The sequence below is a fragment of the Hesperophylax consimilis genome, chromosome 27, assembly GCF_061612785.1.
Source record: "Hesperophylax consimilis isolate HC1 chromosome 27, BYU_Hcon_1.0, whole genome shotgun sequence".
Taxonomy (NCBI): Eukaryota; Metazoa; Arthropoda; class Insecta; order Trichoptera; family Limnephilidae; genus Hesperophylax; species Hesperophylax consimilis.
The window spans coordinates 15894008-15907771 of NC_142862.1; the positions used below are offsets into that span (position 1 = coordinate 15894008).

Consider the following 13764-nt stretch of genomic DNA (forward strand, 5'->3'; position numbering starts at 1 on the left):
GTATCACTGTAAGCCTGCGCGCGATACCTCGCGCGGCAAATATTTCATTCTCTCTCCAGTGGTCTAGCCGCCGGTTTAGCCCTAAATCTCCTCTAACGCACGCGATCTGTTTTTTTTTCTTAAAATTATTGTAACGTGAGTTTTGTTAAAATAAAAACTAAATTGAAAATATCCGAATTCTCATTTTTACACACCGAGAGTAACCTTGGATTCTGCTGATTGGAGAACCACAGAATCATTCAGCCAACAGCCCGTTTAAATTGGCGATAGTCACTATCCTCCAAATATATATATTATCTTAAAAAATAACGTATATTGTTTTTGTAACTTTAAAACAAAGAGTTAACGAGAAACTTGTTATACATTGTATGCGGGGCTTAAATACCAACTGAAGTTTTTTAATCGTAGGAATTAACTTTTAGAGAAATATGCACTTGAAAACCAAATTTCTATAACTTTGGGGAAATGATTGATTTAATGAATTACGCAGTTCTTTTTATATCAATAATATATTTAATTAAACTGTAACTATCGAATATTTTTATAAAATTTACGTATATATTTATAAAATGTAATTAAATCTAAAAAAAACAGTCAAAACAAAAAAAATCAACAAACAAACCTCAGTATTAGAAATTATCGTCAAGGGACAACTCTGTACATAATATGTATTAAACTTATTCTAGTAAAAGTTATGTTTTTTATTATCTTATAGTTACACTTACTTTAGTTATTTAAAAATTCGTCCACTTGAAAATATATTTAATGCGGTTCCATGATAACTCAACACAGTGACAATTCAACACACTTTTAAAAAGTGATATAAAGTCATTAGAAACGATGAATTTATTTAACCTAACCTAACCTAACCTACATAACCCAATTAATAAAGTTTTTTTTCATCACTTTCCAAGAATTATATATCTTTTTAAAGATGTGATGAATTATCATTGTGATGATTTATCCGGTTACCATTTAATGCATTGGTAACTGGAAAAACCTAGTAAGTTCGTTTTGTATTGGCCATTGAATGATGATGATATTTTTTTACGTAACTCTACACATAATTCCCCGAAGAAAATAATTTCCCACAGAGCCTGTGTTAATTCCAGATTTGAGCTGTTTAACTCAAGATCGAGTCGTAGAAACGACCCGTTCTCATCGAGAATATGTCAAATGTGTACAAATTGTAACAAGTAAAATCTTTACTGTACAATTTTGACAGACTGTACCTTGGCGATCTATTTTCAATAAAGTCTGTATTTCAGAAGTGACTATAATCCACTGCAGAATGTTTTGTCTACAACGTGTACAATATGATGAAGTACGGAGGTAATAATTAAATCATTTGAGGAGGAGAAGAAGAAAGACAAGATCCATATCTGATTATTTTCCTTTTGTTTGCGTATTTGGAAACCTTATTGTCAAGTCAGAGCAAAGAGTTGACCCAATGTCGAAAATATTACTTGAATGTAACATGTGTCGAGAATAAATCATAATAAGTCATAAAATAGCATAAACTCCATTTCTGTAAGTTAGTGAAATAGCCCTTCAAATTTCACTGTCTGTTTTGCTGCACCCTGTACCTAGGGTTCAAGCCCCTTTCATAGAAATATAGCAAAACAATATAAATTATCTTGTTTTTGTTAGAAATTATCTTCATAATAGGTTTTTATTAAAAGTATAAGTAATATACGGGTATATAGTTTATATATATGTAAGAAAGTAGATATTATAATATATAAGAAAACATATTATTTTGAAAACCTTTCAAGAAAAACCTTTTTATAAGAGAAATGTCATTAAAATTAGATTGAAATTTATAAATATGTATTCATTTTATATCATTAAAAGTACACAAATTTGAAAGAACGATCAAAAGTTACTGAGGAATGCTACCAACATCTTCAAAAACCCCGTTAGCATGTGAACGAATAATATGTAATAAACACAGTGACACCTCGACAAGGTTTAACATTACATTTATTATACAGCTTGCAAACATCAGTTCCTTGCTGTAGACCTGTTCTCAATATACCAATCTACGCTTTCCTTGATGGCCGATTGAAAATCAGTGAACTGGAAATTTGGCAGCAAGGAACGGAGTTTTTTGTTTGAGGCAGTTTTTTTGTATTGACCATCGGATTGGGTAGTGGCAAACTCCAGCGTACCCTTGAAGCCAACCGATTCCTGAATCACCTTTGCAGCTTCTCCGATAGTAACTTCGTCTTTCTCGTCCACTAGAAAAAAATAATAATAATCATCCTTGGGGCATTATAAATTATAAATAGAGAAATACTGATTAAAATATTTAGATGTAACTGCAAAATAAATAAAAGCACATTTTAAAAATCGGAAACAAGTAAAAAAGTTAATAATCAATTTTTAAAGCCAATGGAGTACAATTTAGGAGTACCGCAGGAATAATTCCTTGGACCTATATTGTTTATACTTTGTATTAACCAATGGAGTATAATTTAGGAGTACTGCAGGAATCATTCCTCGGACCTATATTGTTCATACCCTGTGTTAAAACCAATGGAGTATAATTTACAAGTACTGTGGGAATCATTCCTCGGACCTATATTGTTCATACTTTGTATTAAAACCAATAATTTAGGAGTATAATTTAGGAGTACCGCAGGAATCATTCCTCAGAACCAATATTGTTCATACTTTTTATTAAATGACATGGTAGAAATATTCTTAGTGCAAAGTACGACTAATTACCGATAAAGCACTGATTTAAATTATTTGACATAATTACGAAGAATTGTTAATTATTTTAAATATTGAATTGGAAAGTGTATCAAGATGGAATAAAAAAGGACAAAATATGTGATAATTGGACATAAGAAGACGTGCAGTGAAAGCAAAATTAAAATTAATGGTTGAATTATTGAACATGTTAATTATACAAAAAACTTAAAACATAAGAGTTATATTACATTCAAAGCCAACCTAACCTAACCTTGAATACGCATTCTGAGTATATGCTCAAGAAAATTGGGAAAAGGATCTCCTTTTTTGGGAAGAATTCGTCAAAAAATTTTCAGAAAATCTACAAAACAATATACAACTTTATTATTACTCCACATTTTAACTACTGCTCAGCGATTCTTTTCTTATATGATGAGAGAAAACCAAAGACGTTGCGAACACTTCAAAATAGAGCAATGAGAATAATACTGTGCTAAGCAAATTTTTTAATGTAACTAAGATTTTAAAGGAGCTAAATTGGCAGACGAAACAGATTCTGGCATTGAACGAAATGACATTATTGATTCATAAAATAATAAACGACCTATTACCGAAATATTTTTCAAATACAATTATATACAACAAGAACATTCACAGACTCTAACACAAAGACGTTCAATGAAATTAGACTACTAAAAAAGAACAAAGCCAATACCCAAAAGAGTTTATTCCACAAAGGGATAGAATATTTGAATTCGCTGCTAGACACCACACAATTAATAAATTGTAAGAACCAAATTAAGTTGAAATATAAAAAAAAATAATATCATATAAATATCAATTGTAGGTACGTGAGTTATAATTCGTCATTTGTAAACATAAATGCAGAAATGACTGAAATTAAACAAATAAATAAATACCTGAAAGAATGATGGGCTCCACACTCTCATAGTCTCTCATCATCCACACAAACAGCTTGGCCAGGTCCAATGAGTAAATGAACTGGCGCAAAGCTTTACCGGTTCCCATCACAGTGAATTTTTCATCACCTACGAGAGCAGTAAATCAATTTACGTGTTCTAAGTAAGTATTTAACATTCATTTCAGAAGGGAATTCATCCCTGATTGCTGGAGATTCTACGGCTCCATTTTGTGCTCTCGTATTAGCTCCCACGTCGTATTAAATATTATATAATTATTGTAAATGTAATTTATTAATTAAGCCTGTAAGTCATTCATTACAAATCCTTCAAAGATCATGGACCTGAAAGGTGCTTTACAAAATAAAATATCTGATTACTCAATTGATCAACTCGCTAAGGAAACTATAAATCAGTAACGAGTTTGAAAGTATCGGCAGTTAATGATACTAATAAGAAAGTTCGATTCATATTTTCAGACCACTTTTCATCATTTGAAAGGGCAGAAGCTCCCATCTCGATCTGAAAGTCGGCCAGTTCATTGTTTTGTGGTAATACTAGTTCAAATCATTCAAACTCATCTAAAAAAACACAAAAATTAACTTTATCGATATTTCTGGTCACCCTTGGTTCTCCAGTTTCTTGGCTTCTATCGCTTATCTCCCAGTCACTCACGGAAGAACTCTTCCTCTGCAATAAGCAACTCCTGGCCTCTGTCGTCGGGAAACCCCTGACTCCTCCATGATGCCGTCTGCTGAAGGTGGTCTCTGGATCCGAGATATTCTCTTGACTGCCAAAAACTCAGATGTCTCCTTTAAATGATTTCCGCCTTGGATCAACACAGAAAAATTACCTCTCTCTTTCGCTTCCACCACTTTTCTGATGAGTGCGGGGATGACGTGACCTCTCTTGAGGTTATAGTTGTCATTGGCTCCAAACACATTGCACGGAATAGCTGCAGTAAACATGCAGCCGTGCTGTTCATGGTAAGCCCTGAAATAGAGGGAGCCCAAGTTAGACACAGTTACATCGTGACGAATCAGAACACAAATGATAGTAAAACTATTTTCACCTGGCCTATTATTTTATGAAGTTCATTTTGTCAGTGTTCTGGTTTGTCTGATATATAAGACATATATTTTTAAGTTTTTTTATTGTTTATTTCAGATTTCGAGGAGGGTGGTAAAATTCCACTAGTCTCATAATAATATAATAACAACATACATTAAAGTAAAAATGAAACTACTGTACAAAGAAAACATAAAAAAATAAAACTGTTAGAAATCTAACTCGTCGAACTTAATTTGGCGATTCCTGAGCTTATTTGAAGGAAAACATGTAGATTTCGTTTTTTTTCCAGTGACAATCGTCCCATTGACTGTGAAAAACTGAAACTTACATTTTCAGCCCAAATAAGCGCGAGGAATCGTTGATAGTCTGATGGTACTTTTACACTCTGTCCTTTAGAATAAATAAATTATTAGTGAAGCTTTCGATTGTACCAAAAAGTTTTTTTTTCAAAAGAGGATTACCTATTGGAAACATCTACCAATCTCTTGGCGTAGCCGTAGCCATAGTTTAAATGGTGCGGTGGGCCATTGTGAATCTGAAAATAATGCAAAACTTGTATAGTATTTGTGGGTACACTAAAGGTGTCAGGTACAACATCAAAGGCTAAAATCTAGTACAGATGCAGGTATAGGAATAGGCTTGATGGTGTTAGATAAATAATGAGTCTTACCATAGTTTCATCTATGGGATAGGTAGTCTTATCGGGGAATATGCAGGTAGACAGGCAAGATACCACTTTCTTGATACCATATTGAAAACTTGTTTGTAGAACATTGTCATTAATTAGAATATTACTTCTCTGAAACAAAAAAAGGAATTCATTTTTATTTAACAATCACCCCAAGTTTCGACAGTTATCATAAAACACGACAGCAATGTCTGCACAACCTCCTGTAAACCAGATACCATAATAACTATTTTTTAATTGTAACAGCAGCTACTACAAAATTCTACACATGCAACGCGCATCACATTGGAACCTATGAGTAAGAAGGCGAATGTCCGCTGCATCAACCTATCTAGAATAATAGCGAAGCCGCCAACCTACCTACTCGCGATTTGCCGGTTTGTTCTCGAACGAGTTGAACTAAATACACTCGGTGACAGTCGACCAGTCTCGTTCAAGTGCCCAGCTGGAATTGACGACGGTTCACCGCGCTCCCCGCTCTTGCAACGGTGCCTACAGGAACCTACAAGCGTATTCGGCTTCACCCGCGGTTCGATCTTCCAAACATCAGACAAAAATCAAACATTAAAAACCAAACATCAGACCCAACCAGGTCCACCGTACCCTTGGCTTACTTCACACTGGCGTACCAGGAAGACCCATGGTATTCACCAGTGATGAACACCACCTGCAAGTTAGGTCTTCACCGACGCGGTGTTGAGAAATCGACTTCATTGCCGTAATCATGGACCACGGATTTACATCTGACTGCGTAATTCAACTATCTCAATAAAACCGCTGCTAGGATACCACATTCGCCTTTTTGGAGGGAATTATTTGAAAAATCCATGTATTTTCAAATATACCTACTAACGCGTAAGGTTTGAATGGGGGTAATTAACAAATATTGTAAGTTGAACATAGTATTATTGTTTGTTTTGTATATGGATTAAATAAATACACACCAAGAAGTCTAGGTTGTGTGTCATATTCTGGAAAATCCCTCCCACCATGGCTGCCAAGTGAATGACGTGAGTAGGTTTGTATTTGGCGAACAATTCTTCCGTTTGCTTCTTATCGCTGCAAACAAACAGAAAAATTTGAAGATTAAATCAGGGTATGCACCAGCACAACTGGCGGATAGCCCTAAAGAGCCTAGGAGCCACGCACTTCTTAAATGTCGGCCAATCTACAATTAACAATTATCAACCAATAATAATACCAACAAAAAAAACGGAACAAAAATAAAAAATCGATCGCCAATTTTTTTGTATAAACAAAAATAGTTTCTTTTATGGACAAACTCCTTACGGTTTTTTCCCCGCCATTTTACCGGGAAGTTTCTTTTATGGACAAACTCCTTACGGTTTTTTCCCCGCCATTTTACCGGGAAGAGCTTGTTTTTTTCACTATGGATGCCATTGTCTCGGACGAAAAACGGACTAGCCCAAATATTTTATTTGAATTCGAGAATTTACCAAACTGATACTCGGAAGAATTCAAATATTCACAAAAATGGACTCGCCCAAGTGTGTTGAATTTGAGATATCTAAAAAAATTACCCAAATGATAGTCCAGGGGAGGAATACTGGAAACGTGATAAAGGAAACAGTTACAATCAGAAGAAGAGACCACTACATTACAGATAGACATGATCATGAAATTAAATTTTACTAAATTTACTAACAAGATGATGTGTAATGTTTACTAAATTAAAGTAAAATGGTAGAACCTGTAGACAAGCTACTTTGTGGCAGCTTTGGTTTACTATTTTTTGTTTTTTTTTTATTATTAAATTTCCAGTTACATCAAGTTTTATAATAAAAGTAATAAATAAATAGATACAATTTATAGGAGAAAGACAAGGTAATGAAAGATTGAAGTCGGCGGGCGATAGTGTCACAGCTATCGAAAGTGACCGCGGCAACGACGCGACGCCGCACTTTGGACGGAATGAAAAAAAAACGCGAATTAAGTGGTTTTTGCAAATGTTATTTTTTTTAATATTTATATTTTTTTTAGTGTAGTAGAATAGTTTCTGCATTTTATGTGTTAATTTAAATATGTCAATAGGGCTTGATGGAAGTTTGGCAACGCTGCAAAGTGTGTCGTAAGTTGAATGTTCGGCATCGCGTTTTTCAGTTCACTCCTACGCGTGAGCAGAGACGGTTGTGTAATAAGTGACGTTTGGATATATTTACAAAAGTTTCTTATGGCTGACATTCCTCAAGGTATTCTTAATTTAATTTACTAAACTATATATCAATATATCATGTGTGTGAGATTTGAACCAATATCTAATTTTACACTATTTTTGAATTTTTTTGCTGTTAAATTGCATATTTCAATTAGCATTTAGAAACAAAACATCGTTTGTTCCCATTTATGAATATATAAGTATTGTAGACTGAAGTCACACCTTTAATGTCATATATAAATTCTGATCATCTTTTGTCCTTCCTTGAACAATTTTGTTATTTTTAGGAAGGCCTATATGCATTCCCCGGAGAGAATTATTCGAGGCATTAAAAGAACGGGGTATATTAAATGCCACTTCTGTGATATCAAAATAGTTTTTAATTAATTACGTAACACAAAAATACCACATAGCGGCAGGTTCTAACATTTTGAGCCCTACATTTTACAAAAACATTAAGAATTTTTCACTACAATTAATGACGAAATGGAGAAAAAGCCATTTATAATAAAAAATTAATATTTTTACTTAAAAATAGTTATAATTTATTAATAAGATTAAAAAAAATATTGCACTAATATTTAGCCAGCAAACAATTAATTCGTGTTTTTTCTTCATTCCGTCCACTGTGCGCCGCCCGTGTCAGTGAGGCGGCGACACTGACCAAAACTGACGCAGTATCACTGACGCTACTGTCGCTGTGCTCGAAACTCTATCTTTATGGGGATAACTAGGGTGCGTAATTTTTGGTAGTAGTCTGCACAATTTTTTTTTAATGACTGACAGCATTTTTAGTACCAGCATCCACTAGTAAGCAAAATTATTATTGTCCGGCCAATCGCAGTCTTCGGGACCTATCAAATCTTTCAATCAATGGTCTCATGTTCTAAAAGATTTTGGAGTTCTTGATTCATCTTTCTCCGTTATGATTAATTTGTCCAAATAATCCTTTTTTGAAAATAAATTAGTTTTAATATGACCACCAACAAACAAGCTTACCACAGGTCAGCATCTTTTGAGCCGATAAATATCCAGGTTTCCTTTTGCGAGGGCTGCTTGCCATCTTGCTTCTCTTGCTGCACCACCCTCTCAATGGCCTTGCCCACCAGCCCCGTGCCGCCGGTCACCAGGATTATCTTCTCTGCCATGCTGCAGAGGGTCAAAACACTATCATCACTATACAAATATAGTATAAGTCAGCTTCCCTCCAAAACACAACGGAAAATAGTGAGTACACATTGAAGACATAGGACTCTGAAAATAATAAATCCACTTCTCCACAGGGCCCCAACGTCGGAGGGGGGAGGCTGGGTGCCAAAATGATACGCATTGAGAACACAAGAATATTTCACATTTTTAGTGGAAAATGTTGCTTGTTGATAGAGCCTTAACTAGCCATGCTTTGAACTCGCGACGCCTGGGTGGGAATCTGACGAATTTGTCTACTAGGCAACTAGCCGGTTAAATTGATAGTTTTAAAAGTTTCAACTTTAAACAACACACAAATATTTCCGTTTGAGAAAAAACTAAAGGATTTTCGTCTAAATGTTGTTAATTTTACTATTTTAAGAAAATACGCTTTTTAGAAGTTATACTTTTAAATATTAAGGCGAAGCTTTATGCTAAATCACTATTTTGATTAATCTTTATAACGAATTGGTGTACATTATGCATACAAAAAAATATGCTTTAGATAAATTGAAGGTTTCCTATCGTTTACACCAATTCATTATAAAGATTAATCAAAATAGTGATTTAGCATTAATCAAGCGAAAACACGAGCAAAGCCCATAATATGTATTTTTAAATGTAAGTAATGTTAGTTGTAAGTAAGACAGTAGTTATAGGCCTTAGATGTAAGACACTAGATATAAGTCTTAGATGTAAGTCAGTAATTTTAAGTCAGTAGTTATGAGCCTTAGTCGTAAATCACTAGTTTATAGTCGGTCATTAGTTATTATGAATCCTAGTCATAAACCAGCTGTATTTACTATTCAATAAGTATATTTGTACAGCGCCCTTGAGGTGATTTTTCACGAAAACGGCGCTATACAAATTAGCCAAATATTATTATTACCTGAATTTGGTCGCTAGCATGCACGGTGTCTTTAAATAAATTTTAAATCGCAAAATTTTAACGCAATCCTAAAATGTTTCTTGTTACAGAAAACACGTTTTAATGTTGAGTTTTTCTTTTATGTCAGTTTACAAAAAAAAACATTTTATTTATAAACAAGTTCTGCTGTGTAATTATTATAACGCGTGACAGCTGTGTCGCATTCTGAAGGCATTATCAAACTGTGTTGAAACCACTTACAGGCGATATTTTGAGGTATGTTATTCCCATATAGGTAAATACATTATAAATTAACGAAAAACAAATTGATTTCATTTTTATTACCTAAGCCATTATTGATTTCCGAGTAAAATATCGGAAAATTATCAATGGATATTCACAATTACCCTATTGATGTATTGTTTAAATTTTACTAAATATCGTAAAAGTAAGGTGTTTTCAAGTAAATAATTTCATAATTAAATTAAATCAACCGAACTATAATAACATCACTGCTTTTGCGAGTCTATATAATATATACAGGGTGTATCGGCACTAACCCGACAAACTTTAACCAGCTATTCCTTAGCACATTTGGAGTAAAAAATGTTATGTACACTTTGCTGTCCGGTAACATTTTTTTTCTTTTAAAAACAAAAAATAAATAAAATTTCCACACTCCGCTACTGCCCACAGTATAGGGGTAAAATAATTGGCAACGCCGCGCTACTGTCATCTCTTTCACACATATTCTGTCTCAAGTCCCGTGTGGTTCCCGCCACCCCGTCTCGTATCAGTGGTCAGTGCTGTTTTGGGAGTTCGCATGTCATCAAGTTTCTAGTTTCGTTTTTGTTTTGTTATCTAAGTTTTTACTGTTGAAATATGCCCCTCAATTATCCACCTGCCGAGCAAGCAGATATTGTTTTTGTTTATGGATTTTGCAATGGAAATTCACGAGCAGCCGTAAGGGAGTATCGCATGAGGTTTCCTGGAAGACGCGTCCCACACCATGCTACCTTTGTCCAGGTTTGTACCCTATCAATTGTTTATTGAAACTATTTACATTCATTGATAATGCCAAAAAGCGCTTTTGAAATTTAAACTGGGAACATTAAAAACATAACAAGGGGCCACCAACTTTAAAAATGTAAATTGTACTTTAGGTGATTTGTGTTCAGTGGTCACTAAACGGCGTTTTAAAAAGTTAATTAATTTTAATCTCTAATAAATGCATCATTCACTGCAATTGAATTCACTCCCTTTCTCACCATGGGATTATTTAAATTACTTGAATTCAATTTCACCCCTGTGAATCCAAGATATCAACCGTACCTAGTTAAGAAAATTATAATTTAAAACACTTTGTTATACATTTTACTATAAAAAAATGAAATAAATGAAGAGAAAACGTAAGTTTTCTGATATGTGCCTAAAATAAGTGTTCTTTAAAAATAAAATGAGTGAAAAAGCCCGCGATTGTTTATTTGACATTATTACTGAGCTGAATAATAAAAGCAGTTGTTATTTGTTGTTTTGTTTCAGATGTATCAACAATTGCGTGACTGTGGCATCGGACGGATTGAAGGCGCCGGCGGAGGACACAACATCGTTCCTGTGGCAGTTGAGGAGAGAATCCTGAACTTAATTACCGAAGACCCCACGCTGTCCGTGCGTCGGGTCGCTCTGATGATAGGACACAGGGAACACATGGCGGTATGGAGAGTTCTGAAGAAGCACGGGCTCAAACCTTTTCACTATAGGCGCTGCCAAGGCCTCATGGAGAATGACCACTTTTCCAGAGTCGTGTACTGCAGAAGAATGCTGCATAATGTCATAAGAGATGCAGACTTCATGAAAAACATATTGTTTACCGACGAAGCACAGTTCACTAAAACAGGAGTGCTAAATGTGCACAACTTGCACCATTGGGCTGAACAAAACCCCAAGCTTGTTCGGGAGTCGTCGAGCCAGGACAGATTTTCCATCAACATGTGGGCAGGAATCCTGGGAAATCAAATACTCGGTCCAATCGAGTTGCCTCCCAGACTAAATGGACCGATGTATTTGGAGTTCTTACAAGTGCAACTGGGCGAGATTCTGGAAGATGTGAACCTCGAATTACTACGGAGAATGTGGTTCCAGCACGATGGAGCCCCACCACACTATTCGATTGCCGTGCGGAACTACTTGGATGTCGAGTTTCCTGGTCGTTGGATAGGCCGTGGAAGTCCGGCCATTGCTTGGCCACCAAGATCACCCGACCTGACCCCCCTGGATTACTACCTGTGGGGGGCTCTCAAGGAAAAAGTGTATGCTAAGCCAATAGCCTCAAGAGAGCAACTGCTCGAACGAGTGATGGAAGCCGCTGCAGAAATTAAAGCAAATCCTGCAAACTTAAATAATCAAAATATAACAAGACTACACGCTTGCATCGAAAATAATGGTAGTCACTTCGAACAAATGCTCCAATAAAAAAATTAACATAAACTACATGTCCGCATTTTCATTTATTATTTATTGGTAAAATTCTCACAATGTCATTCATTTACACATCAATATTACCTACATATCAATATTTAATAAAATCTGTAGAAGAGTATGCCCGTCGGCATTCAACAAGTTTTTCGACAAGTGTGTCGAAAAGCGTCTTCTCTCTTTCCTACACACTAAATATTAATGGTTAAAAATGAGACGACTGATGCTTGTAAGCGCGCCAATACGTAAAAACAACGAAACTCGAATAAGAATTGCCAGGTGGGTTTTTTAATCGCTTTAATCTGACTTTAAACAATAATTAAACACGTAAAAATTATTTAATATAATATTACAGTACAGTACTTTGAACCTTCGCAATAAATTTATTTGATTTTAAGTTTAGTTTGTAGAACTCCATTTCAATTTAGAGATTTTTTTTATTTTAACAGTCTTATTAAAAAATTTATAAAAACAGTGTGTTTATAAACAAGTTCTGCTAGTTGTAATTATTATTACGCGTGACAGCTGTTTCACCTTCTGACGGCATTATCAAACTTTGGTAAAGCCACTTACAGACGACGTAAGTGATAACTTTCTTTTTTTATTATTCTGGCTTTATTGATTTCCGAGTAAATTGTCGTAAATTATTATTTGCTAATCCCAATATTATTTGCTAATGCTAATAATTAAGTGAAATTTTAAACAATGCAATAATAGGATTATTGCATTGTTAATTTCACTTAATGTCGTTGGTATTTCCAACTGATGACTCAGGGGTTTATTTCCCTGAATAATTAAGTATTTTGGGGTCTAATTATTATGCATTTCATTACATCCGATAATTTAAACAATTTTTATGTTGAATTGGGGTAAGTTTTATGGCTAAGGGAAGGAGTGGAAGGTGAGGAAGTACCTGGATATTCAGATCTGGTCACCAAATACGGCTAGTCATTTCAAGCAACGTTTAAATTCTAAACCTGGATATTCAGATCTGGTCACCAAATACGGCTAGTCATTTCAAGCAACGTTTAAATTCTGAACCTGGATATTCAGATCTGGTCACCAAATACGGCTAGTCATTTCAAGTAACGTTTAAATTCTAAACCTGGATATTCAGATCTGGTCACCAAATACGGCTAGTCATTTCAAGCAACGTTTAAATTCTGAACCTGGATATTCAGATCTGGTCACCAAATACGGCTAGTCATTTCAAGCAACGTTTAAATTCTAAACCTGGATATTCAGATCTGGTCACCAAATACGGCTAGTCATTTCAAGCAACGTTTAAATTCTGAACCTGGATATTCAGATCTGGTCACCAAATACGGCTAGTCATTTCAAGCAACGTTTAAATTCTAAACCTGGATATTCAGATCTGGTCACCAAATACGGCTAGTCATTTCAAGCAACGTTTAAATTCTGAACCTGGATATTCAGATCTGGTCACCAAATACGGCTAGTCATTTCAAGCAACGTTTAAATTCTGAATTAATTAATCAATTACGAAAAAGCGTGGGGTTAAGAATATTTTTTTTAAATTATAGTTGTAATTTATTGTCGATTTTTTAAAAAAATTGCGATATTTTAAATAAAATTTAATAATTATTGTTTAAATAAATTAGCAATCTGGCAGCATTCATTTGCAGGTGGTCAATCCAATGCAGTCATGACGTTTGTG

The 13764-nt window shown here is 34.6% G+C and overlaps 2 protein-coding genes across 2 annotated transcripts in view; one reads left to right on the top strand and one right to left on the bottom strand.

Annotated features, from left to right (window-relative positions):
- The window catches only part of LOC149410651 (DC-STAMP domain-containing protein 2-like), an 85211-nt gene that overhangs the window by 11766 nt on the left and 59681 nt on the right, over positions 1-13764 (top strand). The window lies entirely within an intron of this gene.
- LOC149410652 (GDP-L-fucose synthase-like) lies at positions 1851-10095 on the bottom strand. The gene is made up of 8 exons (XM_089648103.1): positions 9633-10095; positions 8555-8704; positions 6324-6438; positions 5362-5490; positions 5153-5226; positions 4474-4613; positions 3621-3749; positions 1851-2240 (listed from the first exon to the last, which is right to left on the bottom strand). The coding sequence occupies exons 1-8, from the start codon at positions 9650-9652 to the stop codon at positions 2005-2007; spliced, it is 993 nt and encodes a 330-aa protein (XP_089504229.1). The 5' UTR covers positions 9653-10095; the 3' UTR covers positions 1851-2004.